Source organism: Acartia tonsa, chromosome 14 (genome assembly GCF_053477335.1).
Source record: "Acartia tonsa isolate MP-2025a chromosome 14, ASM5347733v1, whole genome shotgun sequence".
Classification (NCBI taxonomy): Eukaryota; Metazoa; Arthropoda; class Copepoda; order Calanoida; family Acartiidae; genus Acartia; species Acartia tonsa.
Window position 1 is genome coordinate 24,239,700 of NC_137273.1, and position 22,041 is coordinate 24,261,740.

General features: G+C 32.2%; 1 protein-coding gene across 1 annotated transcript in view; it reads left to right on the forward strand.

The window, feature by feature from the left end:
- Positions 1-22,041, forward strand: part of LOC145306586 (putative FAD-linked oxidoreductase YvdP) — a 79,863-nt gene that overhangs the window by 39,206 nt on the left and 18,616 nt on the right. The window contains exons 10-20 of the mRNA XM_080148787.1: positions 10-61; positions 478-545; positions 1,093-1,122; positions 1,425-1,486; positions 4,393-4,476; positions 5,365-5,459; positions 6,455-6,496; positions 6,813-6,887; positions 7,370-7,446; positions 7,808-7,839; positions 8,135-8,198. Of these exons, the coding sequence (XP_080004913.1) occupies positions 10-61; positions 478-545; positions 1,093-1,122; positions 1,425-1,486; positions 4,393-4,476; positions 5,365-5,459; positions 6,455-6,496; positions 6,813-6,887; positions 7,370-7,446; positions 7,808-7,839; positions 8,135-8,198 (681 nt within the window). The remainder of the gene's footprint in view (positions 1-9; positions 62-477; positions 546-1,092; positions 1,123-1,424; positions 1,487-4,392; positions 4,477-5,364; positions 5,460-6,454; positions 6,497-6,812; positions 6,888-7,369; positions 7,447-7,807; positions 7,840-8,134; positions 8,199-22,041) is intronic.

The window sequence follows — 22,041 nt, forward strand, 5'->3', positions numbered from 1 at the left end:
TTTTTTTAGGAAAAATAGAAAAGGTTCCAGATTATGCACACGAATACAGAACTATTTCAAAGTAAGATTATAAAATCATTTTTTTATTTGCGGAAATATTATAGATTTACTCAGCTTTTCCATAGGATTATCTTTCTTGTTAAATATGTTCGTTCATCTGTAAGTCTTATTACTGCTGTTCTTCCCTTAGAGGCTAGGGGCGAAGCAACTCAGGTATAAGGTATAACCAACAAGTAAATTAAATCTAAAATAATATTTGGGGGGCAAATGAAGATGTCGTCAATTTTGTGTTGCCCCCCAACGACAGCTGAAAACCACGTATAGGTTTCGTGAATTTTTTTAAATTAATTTCGTTATTGGTATAAGCTGGAAGCAACTAGTAAATTGATATATCAATTCAAATATATTCTTATGATTATCGAGAAATTACAATTTTAAAAAGAACACTAAACCTCAGTATAATAAATTTATTTGTAGGCCAACTTACGAAACAGACCTTTTCTTTGCCATGCGAGGGGCAGGTGCTGGTTTTGGCATAGTTACAGGTAAGCAAGTTTAGGTACAGGATCCAAAAGAGGCTATGGGTGAAGCTAATATTAATTGAGTTATCAATACAAAGATCAGAAAGATAATTTTACTGTTTTTTTCAGGGTTAGGGGATTTAATTTTAGCTTTTAACAAAAAAAAGTTAAGAAAATTTGTGGGGAAATATTCTTTTCTATGGGCAATTTAATCTTTGCAGGGTTAAGGTGATGCTGTGAGTATTGGTGCAAAAAATGGGGACAAATTTCAAATTGTTTTGGCGTGTTTACCCCCATCTCTTTTCTAGGGGGTTTCTTTCCTCCTTCCCTTTTCTTTCCCTTCACTTGTGACGTAAATAAACAGCCCCGTCAAATCAATTAAAAATTTGTCCCCATTTTTTGCACCAATACTCACAGCATCCAGACAGATAGTTAGATATCATGTTACTTTTATATAAAGTTAATAAAAAATAATCTTCGTATGCTAGAAATTTCTTTTTCATTCATTTTAATTATGTCTGGCAGCCCATCTAGTGTAATATATCTATTGTATAATATTTATTATTTTCAGAGTTCCTGTATAAAATACACGACACACCAGGTAAAAAATTTAAATTTTTTAGAAAAAACAAGCATTACAATATCTATTAGTGTAGCGAAATAAAAGAATAAAGTTTTCTAACAATGTTTTCTTAAACATTGGCTAGTTAGAATTGAATACTTTTAGCGAATTTTAACTTGTTGTTTCCAAACTATTTGTTACAAAACTTTTTAACTAATAAATAAAATCAACAGATGTATCTTGTATGTATATAAATAAACGACTTATCACTTAAGATCACTTTAAGACAAAATAGGACTCTCAATTTTCCAGTTATCCTAAAAATATTGTTTTGATTACAGAGACTCAGCCAGCTGTTTTTCTTGTTTGGGCCATGACTAAGGAAGAACTGCACAGAATAAAGGTTGGTAATTATCACAATGGGCTGTTTATTTCAAAGTCCCCAAATAATGCCGTTTTGTTATTCGTTGATTTAACAAATTTGGAAACTTTTATCGAAATTTGAATGGTTGGTTTATTAACCCTTTACAGTCGGGCCCCTAGCCGCACCTTAATCGGTCGGGGGGGGGGGGGGGGGGGCGTTCAACGCCCCCCCTTATTATCTCAGTTCCTATTAGAGCTAGAGGGCTAATTTTTTTTGTGCAAGTCCCCTGTTTGATAATGAATTTCCGACCTTTTATAGGTCTAAGTCAATTTTCGCTTCCTTCACCCTTTTATTTAACAACCTTTGTTTTTGGGTCTTTTTTTACTTAAAAATTTCAAACGGCTGTATTTTTCTTATTTTTGAAGCTAGAAGAAAATTTTTTTTCCAGAAAATCTTTATCTTTATGTAAATTTTACATTAGAAATATCAAAATATAAATTTCAGCGGCCGCAGCTGTACTTGGCAGCTGCCAGCCGCCGCTGTCGGCGATCGGCGGGAAAACGGCGGCGGATCTTCATGAAATTTTAATACGTTATGTAGACATGTCAGAAAAGCTTAAGTTTAAAATTTGAAGTCTTTAGATCAAAAATTGCGGCCACAGGAGCCTTTTAAAGATTTCTGGAGACCTGGATGATCAGGACCTGCAGGATCATACCTGGAACCTGAAAGTGATTTGAACACCTGTATTTCATATAAGGATGTACTACTAGAGGATTTTTTAGTAATTTGGTATGATAAAATGCTTTGTTTTAGTCAAAAAAATATTTTGCTCTTTACCTGGATGACCCTGCCAGGTTTGCTGGCATCCTGTGCCCGCCAGGATGGAGATATTCAAAAAATTCCAACTCTCAGTTATGTGTCATACCCATACTTAAAAAGTCAAGCAGTTTGGGCTCTTTATCTTTCACACACAGAAAATGAGATAGAAAAAACCGGATGGGGGGGCGTTCAACGCCCCCCCCCCCCCCGAGGGCCGACCGTTAAGGGTTAAGTTGAGTGTCCAAACGATTCAATCACTATTTGTAATCTACAGAAGTTGTAATTTTGTGTTTCATTACTGGGGATTTATCGGCTATTGTCTTATACCTTTAGATCCATGGTAAATATAGTAAAATCTATCTATGATTGTATCCAAGGACGTCCATGCTTTTTTGTGAGGGAAGGGGGGAAGAAAAGGATATAAAATTCTCAAATTCACCTGTTTTGTACAAAATAATGGATTTAAACTATGTATAGCAACGCCAACGCTTCCCTACATTTTTGGAGTTGGATGAGAGAGGGTTTATGAGATTTTTTAATTTAAGTGGGGTACTTTTCCCGCAACAAAACGTTTTTCGGGGGACATTGCTACTATGATACCCCCCTTGGATTTCATTGTTTCCATGTTTGTACCCATTCTTTGGATCATGGAAAGAAAATAAAGTCATTTCTAAATTAGGACAGAAGTCACCTTCCTAGGAAGGACATAAGTAGCCTTCCTTAAGTGAGAATTTCTTAGATGAAGGGCATAACATGCCTCCCTTAACAAAGATTTTGCAAAATTGAGGACATAAGTAGCCTCCCTTCACCTCACAAAACCTAGCTTTTTGATCCTTCACATAGCAAAATCTTGCATAAAATTTGTTTTTGGTCCATCACATAGCAAAATATTAGAAAACTTAGCTTTTCTGTCCTTCACATAGCTAATTCTTGAAAAAGATTGCAAATTCTTACAAAACATAGCAAATTCTTGCAAAACATAGCAAATTCTTACAAAACATAGCAAATTCTTGCAAAACATAGCAAATTCTTGCAAAACATAGCAAATTCTTGCAAAACATAGCAAATTCTTGGAAAACTTAGCTTTTCTGTCCTTCACATAGCTAATTCTTGCAAAACATAGCAAATTCTTACAAAACATAGCAAATTCTTGAAAAACATAGCAAATTCTTACAAAACATAGCAAATTCTTGCAAAACATAGCAAATTCTTGGAAAACTTAGCTTTTCTGTCATTCACATAGCTAATTCTTGCAAAACATAGCAAATTCTTACAAAACATAGCAAATTCTTGCAAAACATAGCAAATTCTTACAAAACATAGCAAATTCTTGCAAAACATAGCAAATTCTTACAAAACAGAAAAGCTAAGTTTTCCAAGAATTTGCTATGTTTTGCCAGAATTTGCTATGTTTTGCAAGAATTTGTTATGTGAAGGACAGAAAAGCTAAGTTTTCCAAGAATTTGCTATGTTTTGCAAGAATTTGCTATGTTTTGCAAGAATTTGCTATGTATTGTAAGAATTTGCTATGTTTTGCAAGAATTTGCTATGTTTTGTAAGAATTTGCTATATTTTGCAAGAATTTGCTATGTGAAGGACAGAAAAGCTAAGTTTTGCAAGATGAAGGACATAAGCAGCCTTCCTAATGTAAGAATTTGTCAGACAAAGGACATAAGTCACCTCCCTTAAGTTAGATTTTGTTAGATGAAGGACATAAGTAGCCTTCCTTAGATCAATTTCCAGTGACTTCTGTCCTAATTAGGAATGACTTTGTTTTCTTTCCATGATAATCCCATTCTTTTTATCTTTCAGTTGATTTTTAGTAGCTAGTTCGATTCCAAATTTTTATGTTTTTATGATTTTCTCGACCCCAATTCAGGATAGACGCCTGAAATTTTTAGGGATTAAATAAGTTCACAATTTACATATTTCCACAAAGTTTAATTAAGATTTGCTTATTGTTTGGGGAGGCTAGATCGATTTCTAGATTTTCATATTATAAATTTTAAAAGGTTTCGTGATTTATTTTAGTTTGATGTTCATTTTTATGATACTACTCTATAGCTAAGTGTTTCAAGATGTCCATCCATAATTGTTGACAACCTTGATCTATCTTTCTATTTTAGCAAGCAGCTTTTGGAAATCCAAGATGGAGTATTACTATAAATAATGAATTTGCTGGAATGTTTTGGGAATCTTTTCAAGCTAGGGTAAGTTTCTTTATGTTTCCAGTAATTATCATATAATAAAAATATGTAAAGGAAGATCTATAAAACGGGTGAAGAGAACACTTTGTTTTTTAAATGTCCATATTTTGGGCATTGAATTGTAATTCTATAAAAAGTATCCAAAGTTTTATAAAGGGGGGGGGGGGGGTTAATCCAACCATTTCGTAATCATTGATTAAATGGCACTTAGAATTCGAATTTTTATCTGAAATTTTGCATTAATAATCCTTGGTAGGTCTATTTTCCCTAAATCGAACAAAAAGTTGGAAAAGTAACGGTTAACGGCTGGCGGCTCAGCCGTTTTGCCAATTTTTGTCAATCTTAAGAGCATATTGGTCACGAAACCTATCTCCATATAATACTTTTTATCGCTCAAAAACCTTATCAAACGGTTCTAGCCGGTAGCCAGTACTAGAAATTTTAAAATGGTTATTGTTATCCATGAATTAAACCAAAAATAAGTTTTAAAAAGTTAATTCCTACGTAATTGATGATGAATTTGCCCTGAAAATAGGCAAAAAAACGACTAAACGGCTGAGCCGCCAGCCGTTATTTTTCCAACTTTTTGTTCGATTTAGGGGAAATAGACCTACCAAGGATTACTCATGAAAAATTTTAGATCGAAATTCGAATTCTAAGTGCCATTTAATTATTGATTACGAGATGGTTGCATTAAACCCCCCCCCCCCCCCCCTCCTTGTTTTCACATTTGTTGGCTTAAATACTTTCATTAGACTAGATTTCCTAAAGAATTTTCAAATAATAATTTTAATCTGCATTATGAAAAATCTTGTTTATCATAATTGGGGCGTACAGAAATTACCTTTCAGAATTTAAAAACAAACAAACTTAAGTTACACTTTTTTTCAGTTGATCTACAAGTTTTTGCCAACATTTCTAACTAGTCTAAAAATCCTTCATCGTTCTGGAGATACGCCCTTATTTGTAACCGTTACTGATATAAGGTAACTTTTATTTCTAGTAAAATAAAATACACATCTTTCTGTAATATTTGTATGTTGATCTTTTGATCAGAGTTGGTTGTATGCTTGTAAGGTGTTGGTAAAGTTATGCAAAAAAAAAACGCGACCGTGACTCAACACATAGCGCGAACTCGGCCTGACACCGACGCAACCCAATCTTTCCCACTTTTGTATTAATTTTGTTGGAACATGATTCCAGTTACGTCATATTTTTCTTTCCCGAAAAAGGTAAGGGGGGAAGAAAAAAGAGATGGGAGAAAAGGGGGTTTTCCCCATCTCCTTTGAAGAGATTTTCTTCCCCCCTTCCCTTTTTCGGGAAAGAAAATTATGACGTAACTGGAATCATGTTACAACAAAATTAATATGAAAGTGGGAAAGATTGGGTTGCGTCCCCGACTCCGCGTAAACACTAAAGACGTTAAAAATTAATCTTACTGCTGCTATGTCATGTGCACGACATAAAACATAGTAGGGGAGTATCTGGGCCAATAAAAAAGCGCAACTCATTACCATTCACAGTTAGGACTTCTTAGCAATTAAAGGTCGTTAGGTCGTGCAATTAAAGGGTTGGTTGTCTGTTACTTAACCTAATATCCACCAGTGGACGTTAGAATATTGCATCCCATTACATAAGGATGATGCATTTGGGTTCTCTAGATGATCACTTGAAATCGAAAGAGAAGCCCGCTCCAATTAGGTAAAAGGTAAAGTTATGCAGAAAGAATGTATTCTCGTATTCATTCGAAACCGATTAATATCCAGTGGATTAGAACTAGTTCTCATCCATACGAAAAAATTATGTCTAGCATCGTATTATATCCAGTTTTCTACGTATATAAAAAAAGTACAATCATAATATTAAAACCAGTTTTTTGTTTCTTGGGGCTAAAAAACTGGTTTTAATCTTATAATTGTACATTTTATATCCGCGAAAAGCTGTTTATAATACGATGCGAGAAATATTCTTTTATTTTTAGTTACAATGCCGGACAGTTGACAAATACAATGGAAGCTCTCAGGTTATAAACAATCATATTTTTTCCAACACTGTGGCTTTGAAACCGATTAATATCCTCTGAAATAGAACCAGTTCTAAGCCATACTGAAAAAGAATGTATCGTATCGTATTATAGTAAATTTTCTACGAATAATAAAATAAAACTTATATTATTAATACCAGCTATTCCAATTAAAAAAAACAGGCAGTGGGCTAAAATTACCCCCTTTACCTCATTACCTCCCCCTCTACTGGATGAATCTAAACGAAAATTGTTCAACTTGTCATAATATCCACGTATATTATTCTATATCCATTATAGATGTATATATTTTTAGATATTTGAAAAGCTATAATGTGAATCTGGTGTTTGAAAATCCATTTATTGTTCAAGCTATAGATAAATTTGCGAGGTAGGAAGCAGGCTTATAATTTTAGTAGTGGAGCTACTTTACAAGTAACAATAAGTTATACTTCCTACAACTGCCTTTAAAATTTAAACAAGGATGACAGCATCCATAAAAGCAAAGCTTTGAAATGGTAGGATAAACGAACACGTGTAGATTGTCAGAACTGAATTATCAGAATATAAAAATTTAAGTTTGAACACAATTTTAAGTAAATTTCTTGCATAACTGCTTAAATACATGATGCTGTTTAAGTACATACTTACATCTTTAGGACTTAATTATGAAAAAGCTTCGCTTATATATAACAATGGAAAATTAATTAAACTACATGGCCAATGATGATAAACAAAACTACGCATAATGTAGTTTAAAATTCTTGGTTGCAATCATGTTTTGATTTATATACCTAGAGATAATTAGCCAACGAATGAGATATTGTGTATACAACACATTTACTTACATGGTACCATTTACTTTTTTTCTAGATATTTATATGAATTGATTATTGTTGAGCAAGAAAACCAACCCCCTGGTGCCTACAATCTTGTTTCATTAAATTTAGGTAAATTATTAGTAGCGAAGCTTCATTAGAATTAGGGTATGATTATAGGTACCTCCGTCCTTTGACAAAAGTCCTTTAGTTCCTCATCAATTACCTCATACGGGCGGAGTCCATGACACTCAAACGCCAGGTCCAACAACCCTGGTTAACTAAGGGGACCAAAATGTCTCCTTTTCTGTCCAAACACCAGGGGTATTCCCCTTACCCTTACCTCTTTAAGGCGAGGCAGCCTTGCGTCTCCTCAGACCTCAGAGCTGCCAAGAACTACTCCCCCTACCCTTACTATTAATGTAAATAGTAGCATTAGGAACTATTTTCAACGTCTTTAGTTATGAAGCTGATTGATTTTTTCTTCTCATAGGTGGTATGCCAGATACAACTGCTTTAGATGAGGTAATAACATACAATTATTTTTAAATTGATTCCTGTAGCAGGTATGTAAAATCTACATTAAAGAGCGCCCTTATTTTAGAGTCCTGGTCCGCCACTGGGTGCAGTTGGTGTTCCCCCACCCCCCTAATTTGTTTTTGTTTACTTAAAGAATTTTTTTGAGAGGGAGTACCAGTATGTATCTTCCTGAAGAATAGAACCAAATCGGTTCAGTGGTTATTGAGATCTACAGTGACAGACAGACATCATTCTACTTTGTATTAGGCGTTAGGTTTGATGTTGACCGATCTTGTTTTAGATATTTTTTAATCACCCAACCTTTGGAACTAGAAGAACAAACCTACAAATGTTTAATGATATAGGTAAGCTATCCCTAGTAGTTTTTAAATCTGACAAGTAGTGACAAAACCTTGTCTAATCTGAGTTTTGACAGGTTTTCCTCAGGTTTTAATCTGCCCGCCCCTCATCAATCAACTCTGACATTTGATTACATTTCGTCAGATTGTAATCTGACAAAACCTGTGTTTTTGCGCAAAAAGGTACTAAAACTCAGATTACTCAGGATTTGCCGCCAAATTTTTAATCTGTCAGGGGGGATTTCAGATTATAATCTGACGAATCTGACTCAATGTGAGCAAAGTTCAGGTGATTAAGATCGTAATCTGTGATTAAATTGACCCTCAAAATTTGCCCAGTTAATCCCTTATCTGACATTTGATTACAAACAGTCATACTCTAACCTGACATTTGATGACAAACAGTCATACTCTAACCTGACATTTGATGACAAACAGTCATACTCTAATCTGACAATTGATGACAAACAGTCATACTCTAATCTGACATTTGATGACAAACAGTCATACTGTAATCTGACGTTTGATGACAAACAGTCATACTCTAATCTGACTTTTGATGACAAACAGTCATACTCTGATCTGACATTTGATGACAAATGGTCATACTGCTAACTGACTTTTAGTGACAAAAAGTCATACTCCAATCTGACATTTGATGACAAACAATCATACTATAATCTGACATTTGATGACAAACAGTCATATTCTAATCTGACATTTGATGACAAACAGTCATACTCTAATCTGACATTTGATGACAAACAGTCATACTCTAATCTGACATTTGATGACAAACAGTCATACTCTGATCTGACATTTGATGAAAAATGGTCATACTCTAATCTGACATTTGATGACAAACAGTCATACTCTTATCTGACATTTGATGACAAACAGTCATACTCTAATCTGACATTTGATGACAAACAGTCATTCTCTAATCTGACATTTGATGACAAACAGTCATACTCTAATCTGACATTTGATGACAAACAGTCATACTCTGATCTGACATTTGATGACAAATGGTCATACTCTAATCTGACATTTGATGACAAACAGTCATACTCTTATCTGACATTTGATGACAAACAGTCATACTCTAATCTGACATTTGATGACAAACAGTCATACTCTAATCTGACATTTGATGACAAACAGTCATACTCTAATATGACATTTGAAGAAAAACAGTCATACTCTAATCTGACATTTGATGACAAACAGTCATACTCTAATGTGACATTTGATGACAAACAGTCATACTCTAATCTGACATTTGATGACAAACAGTCATACTCTAATCTGACATTTGATGACAAACAGTCATACTCTAACCTGACTTTTGATGAAAAACAGTCATACTCTAATCTGACATTTGATGACAAACAGTCATACTCTAATCTGACATTTGATGACAAACATTCATACTCTAATCTGACATTTGATGACAAACAGTCATACTCTAATCTGACATTTGAAGACAAACAGTCATACTCTAATCTGACATTTGAAGACAAACAGTCATACTCTAATCTGACATTTGATGACAAACAGTCATACTCTAATCTGACATTTGATGACAAACAGTCATACTCTAATCTGACATTTGATGACAAACAGTCATACTCTAACCTGACTTTTGATGAAAAACAGTCATACTCTAATCTGACATTTGATTACAAACAGTCATACTCTAATCTGACATTTGCAGACAAACAGTCATACTCAAGTCTGACTTTTAGTGACAAACAGTCATACTCTAATCTGATATTTGATGACAAACAGTCATACTCTAATCTGAATTCAAGTGAAAAGTAGTCATACTCTAATCTGACTCTTAATGACAAATAGTCATACTCTTTATTTAAACAAATAATAATTCTGATATTTTGATTTTAATAGCAATAAATTTTACAAAATTGAATAATTTTTACACAAAAAATATAAAACTATAAAATTAAGTGATGGTATTCTTCAAAAGATTCTGGTTGTTCTAGTTGTGAAAATGGGTCAACAGAAGTAACTCTCATAAAAGATTTTGTACTTATGTAACAATCTTTTAATTAAGTTATTCTATTGAAAGTTGTCTCTTTCTTGGTTTCTCATTTCTTTGTTTGTGTGGTAAATGCATCAAAAAATGTTCATCAACAATTTAAAAATAAGTTATGATGTAGTTTTAAGATTTTCAAAACCACTTCAACACCAGACTAAAATAAATTAACAACCTGACATTGAAGTGATTCTAAAATTTTGTGTTAAATTAATTATTGACAAAAGGTAAACTAATAATCAACAAATAATATCTAAAGGGATAGTTACATAAAGTGCATTTAAAAAGTTTGATGGCCAGCAAAAGTTACAAAAATACCATCTAACATATATAATTTTGTATTAAAATGCAAAACAATCAATAGGCACCACTGGACTAGTCATTTTTAAAACTACCTGGTAGAAAATTGAAATTATTTCAAATGTATGTCCTCTAGATAAACTATTGAACATAAAAAATTAAGTTTAAATGCATTTCTTGCAACTACACCTTTGATGCAAAAATAAGGAAAAATTTAATACTATTAATTAGATATCTATGAATATTTGATTTGAACATTCAATTAAACAAATTAAACAATTTATTAAACTAAATAATAATATTATATCAGAAAAAAAGAAACTAAAAAACACAGAATATGCAACAATATTTTTGTTTTTATTAATGTTGCTAAGATCAAGATTCATATTGTGATATATTTTGAAGTAGTTTCTATATTTTTTTAATACTCCCCCCCCCCCCATAAAGTTTTTTTGCCTCTTATTATGAATGTTAGATTAACAAAATTTCTTTTTAAATTACACAAATATGCAATCTTTACTGTAATTTTTTTTACTCCTAGATGCCACCAATTTTTTTGCACGAAACACAAAGTAACATTGATTATAATCCTACTAAAACCTTTTTTTAAATGCCTCGGTACTTAAAATCTAAAGTGTTCTTCTAACTTTAATTTTACCTAATTTTAAGCTAACGCTCGATCATTTAATACCTTGGGATTTAAATATCCATTTATGCTAAATTTTGTTTGCTTAAATAACATTCTGTTGCAACAAAAAGGTGATGTTAGCAAATAATTTCTTGAATAAAATCATAAAACGTTTTTTCATTTAATTTTCATTTTTTCACTGTTGTGTTTTTATTTAACATTAAAAATAAAAATCATAAAAAATCTTCCAAATCAAAGAGAAAAAATCTTTGAATTATTGGTCAATTTAAGTTCAAAGATTTTTTTATTGTAAAAAGTTAATTTTTAAAAAATATTTTAGAAAAAAAATCTTCTAACAAAAAAAAATTATCATAATCCAATATGGCGTCAATACATGTAAAATAATATTTTCAAAACAAAAAATTAAAACTTGAATATCTTTTTTAACAGATTGAATTTCAAAAATCGGTCTGACGGTTTTTCGAAAGTCAGTATGATCTATCAAATGAAAAAGGTTTGAAACTGATAGAACATTTCTTTATACTAAAACATATTTTTTCTCCTGTTTTTTCCCACACTTCCAAAAAATGACATTCAATGAAAATTAAATGGTTCTCACGTTAAAAAAATTTTCTCACGGGTCCAAAAAATGAATTTAAATGAAAATCATATGTACCATTTAAATCAAAATAAATGGTTCCCACATTCTAAAAATTTTCCCACGCTTGACATTCTTGAAAAATGCTAAATAAATGGACATTTAAACAAACCAAAGATCGCGTTTTTTGCAATGGAATGAAAATTTTTAAAACTTTCAGTCTGTATGTTTGGCATGTAACATCCAATTAATATTTCAAAATAATATTCAAAGATTTTAAGCCAACAAATTAGAGATTATAGAACCAGTATAATTTCCAGTCCAATGTCCACTCCCTCTGTGGTTTATGCAAATAACTTGATTGTTGTATAACACAAAAATTTAACCACAAAAACGATTATCTAGAAAAAAAAACTAACCGGAAAGGATATCTAAAAAAGATACAACACAAAATATTTTTTCCAACAATATAAATTTAATATAGTTTTTTTATATATTTTTTTTCCTTTTAAAACTTAAACTATCTATCTATTGAAAGTACAATTCATATATTTGTTTCTTCTTAAATAAAAGTAACAGGATGTCTATATGAGAGTGTCAGTTTGTCTGTTAGTACAATGGGATCTCTCTAACTGCTGAACCAATATGGTTCTAATTAACAATGTAGCTTCTCATAGATCCTGAAAAGATGTTTTTTACCTTTTCTTTATAAAACTAAAATTGAATATTAAGGGGAGTTGATTCGTCCCCCCCCCCCCATTAGAGGCTTTTAGGGGTGTAGCCGCTAATTAGAAACAAAATACAGGGAGGGAAAAACCATAGGCATTTTAATACACTATTCCCCAATGTTTTATAATAACCTTTCCTTGTTCTTTGTCTCGCCAGCTCTAGGGATATTTATTGTATTTTTATTGATTGGTTCATAAAGTTGAGTGTTCAAACGTTTCAACCACTTATTTCAACCTACAGATGGGTTAATTTTGTGTATTATCATTGGGGATATACAACAACAATTTATCGGCCCTTGCCTTATCCCTTTAGATCCCTGAAGAAAATAGCAATATCTAATGAAACTCAGGGATAAGACAATGGCAGATAAATGGATGTACATATCAATGGCACACAAAATTACACCTTCTGAAGATTAAAATTAGTGGTTGAAACGTTTGAACACTCAATTTAAAAAATCAACCAATCATAATTTTGTAAAAGTTATTAAACCAACGAATGAGAAAACATCATAAAACTTTGGGTACCAGTGTTATAAACAGCCCAATGTCAAAGTAGGGAAAAAGAAAGAACCCAAAGTTTTATCACCACATTGTCCAGAGAGAGAGGGAACAATGAGCTATTTATTACACTGGTCCCCAAAGTTTTTTAATAACGTTTACTAATTCGCTGATTTAACAACTTTGGGGACTTTTACTAAAAAAAATTGTGTAAATAAAAAAGTGGAAAATCAACCCGCCTTAACATACATCTCCAATGATGATGCACAAAATTACCCCTTCTGTAAATTATAATTAGTAGTTAAAACATTTGGAGACTCAAAATGAGTAAAAAAGTCCCTAAAGTTGTTGTGCCAATGAATGAAAAAACGTTAAAGATTTAACAGGAATTCAAGGGATAAACCAATGGACAAAACATTTATTCATATCCCAAATGATGATAAACAAGATAATCCTACTGTAGAATAAAATTATTGGTTGAAAAATTTGCACTCTTCTAATGTAGAAAAAAAACATTCAAAATTTAATAAGAAAAACCTGTAAGTGTTGTCAACCGAAGATAACTTTGGGTGCCAGCGTAATTTAAAGCCCAATGTCCCCTCCTTACCTGGTCAAAAAGAGAGGGAGGAGACATTGAACTGTATATTACAATGATACCAAAGTTTTAGTTCATTCGCTCTACACTTTGGGTACTTTTATTAAATTTGATTAGTCAATTAATATACCAGCAGTGTCCAAACGTTTTAACCAATAATTATAGAATTTAGAAGGGGTATTTTGATGTATCATCCATTGTTTTATCCCTTTTATCACTGACAATGTTATACGTCTCTGAAAAGCAGGTGGATTCTAAGCTGTGAAGGATTAATTGTAGTATTAATTATAGACAGTTGACCAATGATATTGGTCATCTTTTAGCTAGGCTACTTCAAGTAAGAGCATCATCTAAAAATCAGTCTACTAAAATGAATATCAGGAAATATCTCTCAATTTTATAAATGCACCTCAGCCCCCCCCCCCCCCCCCCCCCTTATATTAAACTTTCCAAAATTTCACCTAAACAAACATACCAAAGGACACTTGAACTAATTGATAAAAATAAAATGTTTTAAATGGATGTGTGGACTTTCTGATAACATTTATAAAATAATTATGAAAAGTTTGAAATGGATAGAACATTCTAACATGTAAAATTAATGAAATATAACCATTATGTACGGACAAACAGACCCTAACTATATAAAAAGCTTCTCTTTTGACGAGGAAACATACAAAAGCGAAGCTCTAAAGTAGTAAAACCAGGGAAAAGGGATTGGATACTAACAAACAATTTTAAGTGAAAATTTCCCCACAATCTCCTTCCCCTTTTTCTGAAGTTATTACCCACTTCCCTTCATTTACATCAAGAAACAAGTTTTACGCCAACTCTACGCCAACAACATATTTATAAAAAAAAATTAATATTTGTTTATTATCAATAGGATAATTCTAGCTAACCTGACCGACCCCAATTATACAAAGTCGCTTTAAAAAAAAACCAGGGATCTAAAGGGATAAGACAATGGCTGATAAATTGATTGGTCTGGTTGGTCTTTCCATATGTCCGTTCAAAACGCATAGCTCTTTTGAATAATTTAGATATGTCATAATTGTCCTATCAAATTCAAACTTTTCATGATGATTCAAACAGTTAGGTACGATCTAAGAAGCGTAGTATTCAATTCAAGTATTTTATAAAGATGCATGCTTGTCATTTTTGTTCAAGAGCGTGCAAGCATATTTAAATAGGTAGGGGGGAAATAACCAGTTTGTAAATACTAGACTTTGCAACATTAATAACAAGGATGACAATATCCACAAGAAACAAAGCAAAAAACTTATTATAAGAGAGGATGGTCAGCTGATATAGAAAAGAAAAAAAAATGAAATAAATTTTAATACCAAATATTTAAGGGGTCAATATTAAATATTAGCATCGCCCACTTAGAGTTACTGACGGACTGATGGACAAAGATAATCATAGAGTAGCTTTGCTACAAAATAGAAGTGGAAAAAAATTTAAGTACCAAATATTTAAGCGGTCTATCTTAAACATTAGCATTGCCCACATAGAGTTACGAACAGTCTAAAGGACAAAGATAATTATAGAGTAGCTTTGCTAAAAATAGAAGTGGAAAAAAGTTCAAATTAATATAGTCGTCGACTATATAGCTGTTAAAATGATAGCCTTGGCAGACATATTATCGTCAATCTATTTTTTCAAGTATATTACTTAGAGAATCAATTTGAATATCTTCAGGGAGGAGGGTAAAGTATCCAAAGTTTTAAAATCACGTTGATCTATTCGTTGGATTAAAAACTATACTTTTATTAAACTTTACTTATAAAGAATGGCTACCCCCCCTATCCAAAAAAAAAAGCTTGGACGTCATTGATACCACGAGTTTTTAGGAGGTAATTAAGTTAGGTCTGTACATCCGTAATTAATAAATTCTGTCCCATTGCAATGCATTAGTTTCAAGCTTTGCACGATAAATAGTTGGCTGGTTTTGCTGTGCTACTTATTGTTGAAATTGTACTTGGTTAGAATAAGTATAGCTAGTTTGAAGTGCACTTTTATTTTATAGCTGTATATTATTTAAATAAGAAACATATATTGCTGCGGTATTTCTTCTATTAGAAATAATTACAGAATGCTATTGTTATGTTAGTATGGATAGGATTTCATAGTTCTTATTAGACTATCTATTTAAAATATTTTGCTTCGCTAATCATGATCATAATTTTCCTTATTAATATAAAATTGTCAGCTAGATTTTCTTCAAGAGACGGAGAGGGAGGGAGGGAGGGAGGGAGGGAGAGAGAGGGAGGGAAGGGGGAGAGAGAGAGGACAATGAGCTGTTTAAAACACTTGTTCTCAAAGTTTTATATTTACGTTTTCTTATTCGTTGGCCAAACAACATTGAGAAATTTAAATGAAATTAGATTGGTTGGTTATTAAATTGAGTGTCCAAATACTTTTACCACTAATTGTAATCTACAGAAGGGGTAAATTTGTGTTTTAAAATTGGAGATGTACATCAATTTATTAGCCAGTCTCTTATCCATTAAGTTCCCTGACTATTTCAGGACATAAATACTAGGACGTCCAAGCTTTATTGTTTTGGAGGGTGGTTAAAATGAGGCCCTTCGAAGGTCAGAGGGGAGGAAATTGGGGATCAAATGTACTTTCAAAATTTTTTGGGGGGGAGGGTATATAATAGATAGTTCTATATAGCTGCACATCTTATAGACAAAAAAAAACTTCACTACTTAGAGATAAATTGTTCATAAATGTATAGATAGATTTAATTATATCTGCACTACTTGACTTAAAAGCTTTTCTATTATTAGTGTCAGTTCGTCCGTAGTAACTGATAGCTTTTTCGTTAATTTAGGCAAGTTAGAATTGTCCTATCGATTTCAAACTTTGCATGATTATTCCTGTAGTAGTTAGGTATGATTTAGAAAGCGTAGCAACTCTATAATCGTTACTAGAATGTCCGTAAGTTCATTTTAAACATGTTGATTTTTATCTTTTTTAATAATATAATTTTATTTCATATCCGATTGACTGAAATACTGATTCCTAATAAAAAAGGTACAATATTATAAGCGAAGCATCTATATAATCAAGTCAGAATTCTGTATTTAAGAAGTTTTGTTACAACAAGGATGACAACATCCATAAAAGCGAAGCACTGAAACGGTAGGTCAAATGGACATTAACACTTGTATAGTGTCTGAACTGAATAGTCAGAATATAAATGTATAAGAGGCAAAGCAAAATTGTAAATAAATTTGTTGAAAAACTGCTTGATACAGGATAATGTTTATGGACATTCCTACATTTTTAGGACTTGATTATAGAGTTGCTTCGCTTGAATATTGTTCTTTGTTGTCTTCGGAATCAATATACCAAAAATCACATCAAAAATTTGTTTTTAAAAAGTAGAAAAATCAATGTTTAAAATGGACGTACGGACATTCTGGTAATGCTTATAGAGTTGCTACTCTTTCTAAATTGTACCTAACTACTACAGGAATCACCATGCAAAGTTTGAAATCGATAGGACAATTCTAACATGCCTAAATTAACGAAAAAAGCTATCTATCTCGGACGGACGGACCGACCCTAATTATAGGAAAGCTTCGCTTTTAAAAATATACATATAATTTTGTCAAAACTTTTATATTTATATTTTGTAAATTCAGTTCTGATACTCTATAAGAGTTAATGTTCGTCTGTCATACAGTTTCAAGGCTTCGCTTTTATGGATTTTGTCATCCTTGTAACTTCATAAAAATGCATGTTTATCATTCTTGTTAAAAGCAACGCTATTCTTATTATATCAAACAAGGATGACAACATCCATAACAGCGAAGCACTGAAACGGTAGGACAAACGGACATTGACACTTGTATAGTGTCTGAACTGAATAATCAGAATATAAAAGTCTAAGAGTCGAAGCAAAATTGTAAGTAAATTTGTTGAAAAACTGCTTGCTACAGGATAATGTTTATGGACTTGTTTATAGAGTTGCTTTGCTTATAATATTGTACTTTGTTGTCCCAGGAATCAATATACCAAAAATCAGATAAAACGGATAATTAGATCACATAAAAATTTGTTTTTAAAAAAGTAAAAAAATCAACAGTTTTAAAATGGACGTACGGACATTATGGTAATGCTTATAGAATTGCTACGCTTTCTAAATCGTACCTAAATACTACAGGAATCACCATGCAAAGTTTGAAATCGATAGGACAATTCTAACATGCCTAAATTAACGAATAAAAGCTATCTGTCTCGGACGGACGGACGGACCGACCCTATTTATAGAAAAGCTTCGCTTTTAAAAAAAACGTTGTCTGGGAGGTAATGGTGTGCAAGCTTTTTCAAATGGGGAGGGGGCAAATACCCAGATTTAGAATACTAGACTGCGAAATATTAATAACAAGGATGACAACATCCATAAAAGCGAAGCTCTGAAATGGAAGGGCAAACGAACATTAACACTTGTAGATTGTCAGAACTGAATTAGCAGAATATTAATGCATCAATACAAACAATATTGTAAGTAAATTTGTTGCAAAACTGCATAAATAAACTGTTTAAGGACATACTTACATTTTTGGGACTTGTTTATAGAGATGCTTTGCTTATAACATTGTACCTTGTTGTAATAGGAATCAGTTTTCAAAAAATCAGAAGAATCGGATAATTCTAACATACAAAATTTGTTGTCAAAAAAGTTAAAAATCGACATGTTTCAAATGCAAGTACAGAATTCTGGTATTGATTATAGAGTTGCTACGCTTTCTAAATTGAACCGAACTACTACAGGAATCATCATGCAAAGTTTGAAATCGATAGGACAATTCTAACCTGTTTAAATTAACGAAAAGAGATAACTCTCTGTGACTGACGTACGGACGGACGGTCGTACGGACGGACCGACCCTAATTATAGAAAGGCTTCGCCTTTAACAAGAAAGATAACATCCATAAGAAACAAAGCACAAAACTTATTATTATAGAGAGGATTGTCGGCTGATAAAAAAGAAGAAAATATGAAATAAATTTTAGTACTAAATAATGGGTACAGTCTCTTTCGTGAAAACGCCTCTTAAGGGGCATTTCTTCTTATTTTCACATTAGTTTTTATAATTTATTTTAGGTTAGGTTATTTTAGGTTTAGGTGAATTTCCCGCATGGTTAGAGCCCCCCGCATGGGCTAAAAATAGGGGAAAAGCTACTTTGAAAATACGACGAAACACCCCTTAAGAGGCATTGCCACGAAAGGGACTATACCCCAAAAAATTAAGCAGTCTGTTAGTTTACAACATTGCATCGCCATCCATAGTGTTACGGACGGACTGATGGACAAAGAGGATTATTGAGAGAATTGTAGAGTTCTACACAACTTATAATTATTACTTTATTTTTATCCAGGGATAATAGGAGATAAGTCAATTGACTATATTTTGATATACGGCCCTAATGCAATGATAATAAATGAAGAAAGTTGAGGAAGGGGAAATTACACTAGAACCCAAAGTTTTAAAATCAAGTTTTTAATCGTTGGATTAAAAACTTTGGGTACTTAAATTAAATTTTTATTTGGTAGTTTTTTTAAAAGCTTTCAACTAATAATTTTAATTTACAGAAATGGTAATTAATTATGTTTGTTTTATCCTTTAAGATCCCTGACAAAGTTTCCCTTTCTGTAGATTAAAATTATTGACCAAAAATTAAGACAAAGCAATCAAAATTCATGGAAATAAAATAAGATAATGCGGTTATAAAACTTTGGGTACCAAAATGCGGTTATAAAACTTTAGGTACCAATGTAATTTACGGTCAAACGGCCCCTCCTTCAAAAATATAAAAAAATTGAAATAATTATGCCTAACAAACAGCAACCCAATTTCAACTATATCCAATGGCCGAGTTATTGATGTATATCCCTAATGATGATTTACAAAAGAACTCCTTCTGAAGATTACAATTAGTGGTTGAAACGTTTGGACACTCAACTAAATATTACACAAACCAATCAAAATCTAATAAGTCCCCAAAGTTGTTAAGCCAACGAATAAGAAACGTTTTTATAAAATTTTGGGGACCTAATTTTCGATAAAGGTATATGGGAATCTTAACCCTATCTTATAATTTATTTGTTTAGGAAGGGTAATAAATCAGGGATGTTAAGGGATAAGACGATAATACAATGGATAATAAATTGATGTACATACCCAATGATGATAAACAATTACCCCATATGTAAATAAAGTTTATCTGCTACCAACCAACCACAATTCAATAAAAGTACTCAAAATATTTGTAGCAAGGAATAAGAATAAGGTGGTAATAAGATTTTGAGTACCAGTGTAATTTACAATTCCTTGTCCCCTTCCCTGGATATAAATTGATCATAAATGCTTGATTAAATCCCCCATATCTTCTTATACTCTATCATTCTTAACCCAAGCTACTTCAACTCCGCCCATTTCCTTATTAGTATCCAAAACGTTTGGGATTTGATAATATACACAAATTTAAAACAAAATGTATTAATCATTTACTAAATTATTGTTCTTACCTCTTGGTTTACTTTTAGATGATCATGTTGACGTTTTTCGTTCTATATATTTTTTCTCTCTTTGGTTTAAGGTTAAATGAATTATAATTAAACATTGCTAATAAACAGCCAAATTTCAAACCGTTAAATTGCAGCATTTGAATTTAACTGTTTAAAGCACTATTTAAATAAACAATAGAAATATAATTTGAACTTTGAGTTGGAATTCCTTATTTGAATAGTTACCATTAACTTATTATCAAACAACACTTATTACATTGAATCTTTGCATCAAAACTCACGTAGTATCCTCACACTGTAACCTGTTTTTCACAACTGGCTGACCGAAAGGAAGTGCGCACGCGCACACACACACACAAACCCATTCACCCATTCTCGCATGACTAAAGGTTACCTTGCGGTTATTAGAGAGAGAGGGAGATTTCAATTCAACCAATAATTTAAATCTACAGATGTGGTAATTTTGTGCATCATAATTGGGTATATACTTCAATTTATTGGCACTTGTCTTATCTCTTTAGATCCCTGTGCGGTTATACTTATTTATTATTGATTGACGTATCTAACAATTTAGGTTAAGTTGTGTACATTTGAAGTTGTTAAGGTAGCGAATAAGAAAACGTTATTATAAAATTTTGGGAACTAGTGTACTAAACAGCCAATTATTCCCTTCCTTTCTGCAGACTAAATCACTGGGAGGGAGGGGGGGATTGTTTCTCCATTTAAAGTTTGAGAATAAAATGCCTATTCTTTTTCATATTTTCCATTTCACATTTTTTATTTGGTAGAATGCAGGGAGGGAGGAGACATTGGGCTGTTTATACACTGGCCCCCAAAGTTTTTTAATAACGTTTTCTAATTGGTTGGCATAACAACTTTGGGAACTATTTTTGATTTTTTTGGTTGATTAATTAAGGTAACTTTTCAACCACTAATTGCTTTCTACAGAAGGTGTATTTTTGTGTATAAATATTGGAGAATTACATCAATTTATCGGCCATTGTCTTGTCCCTTTAGATCCCTGAGTAGAATTAGATCAATCATGTCCATATCTAGCGAAGCATTTTGTTGGAACATCCAGGGACCTTGGGGGATAAGACAATGGCCTAAAAATCATTGAAATTTCCCCAATAGTGGTTAACAAATTTACCCCTTTTGTAGATAAAAATTATCAGCGGAAAAGTTTGGACACTGCTAGTATATATTGTAGCATTTTAAAAAGCGCATCTTTTCTATAATTAGGGCTGTTCCGTCCAAACGTCTATGTATATACGAAACGATATCTCTTATTGTTAGTTTAGGCATGTTAGTTGTCCTATTGATTTCAAACTTGGCCTTATGATTCTATAACAGTTAGATACAATTTGAAATCGTGGCAACTCTAATAATTACCAGATTCCTGGGACAAAATGATAGAGAAGCATCTCCACAATCAAGTCAAAAAATAAACAGAATTCTGAATTTAAGTAATTTAGAACATATTTACATACAATTTTGTTCAGACTTATTCATTTGAATTCAGCTTATGAAGTTCTGACACTCTACAATTGTAAATGTTCGTTTGTCTTTTGCTTCTATAGATGTTGTCATCCTTGTTTTTATATAATAGTAATTCTATACTATAAGAACATAATAGCGGCTACGCCCCTGAAAAGCTTTAGGATCGACCTCCCCCCCCCCCCCTATTATTAATTTACGTTTTAAAAAGTAATATTAAAATAATTGAGGGGGGGGGTTACCAACACCAAACCCTTCCCTAAACATATAATAAGATTCACTGTAAAGGATAACTATATCGGTTCAGTGGTTAGAGAGATATTTCGCTATGGATAAAAAAAAACATACTACTTTTTATTAAGTACATAAAATGCCTTTAAAAAAAACACTTTAGACC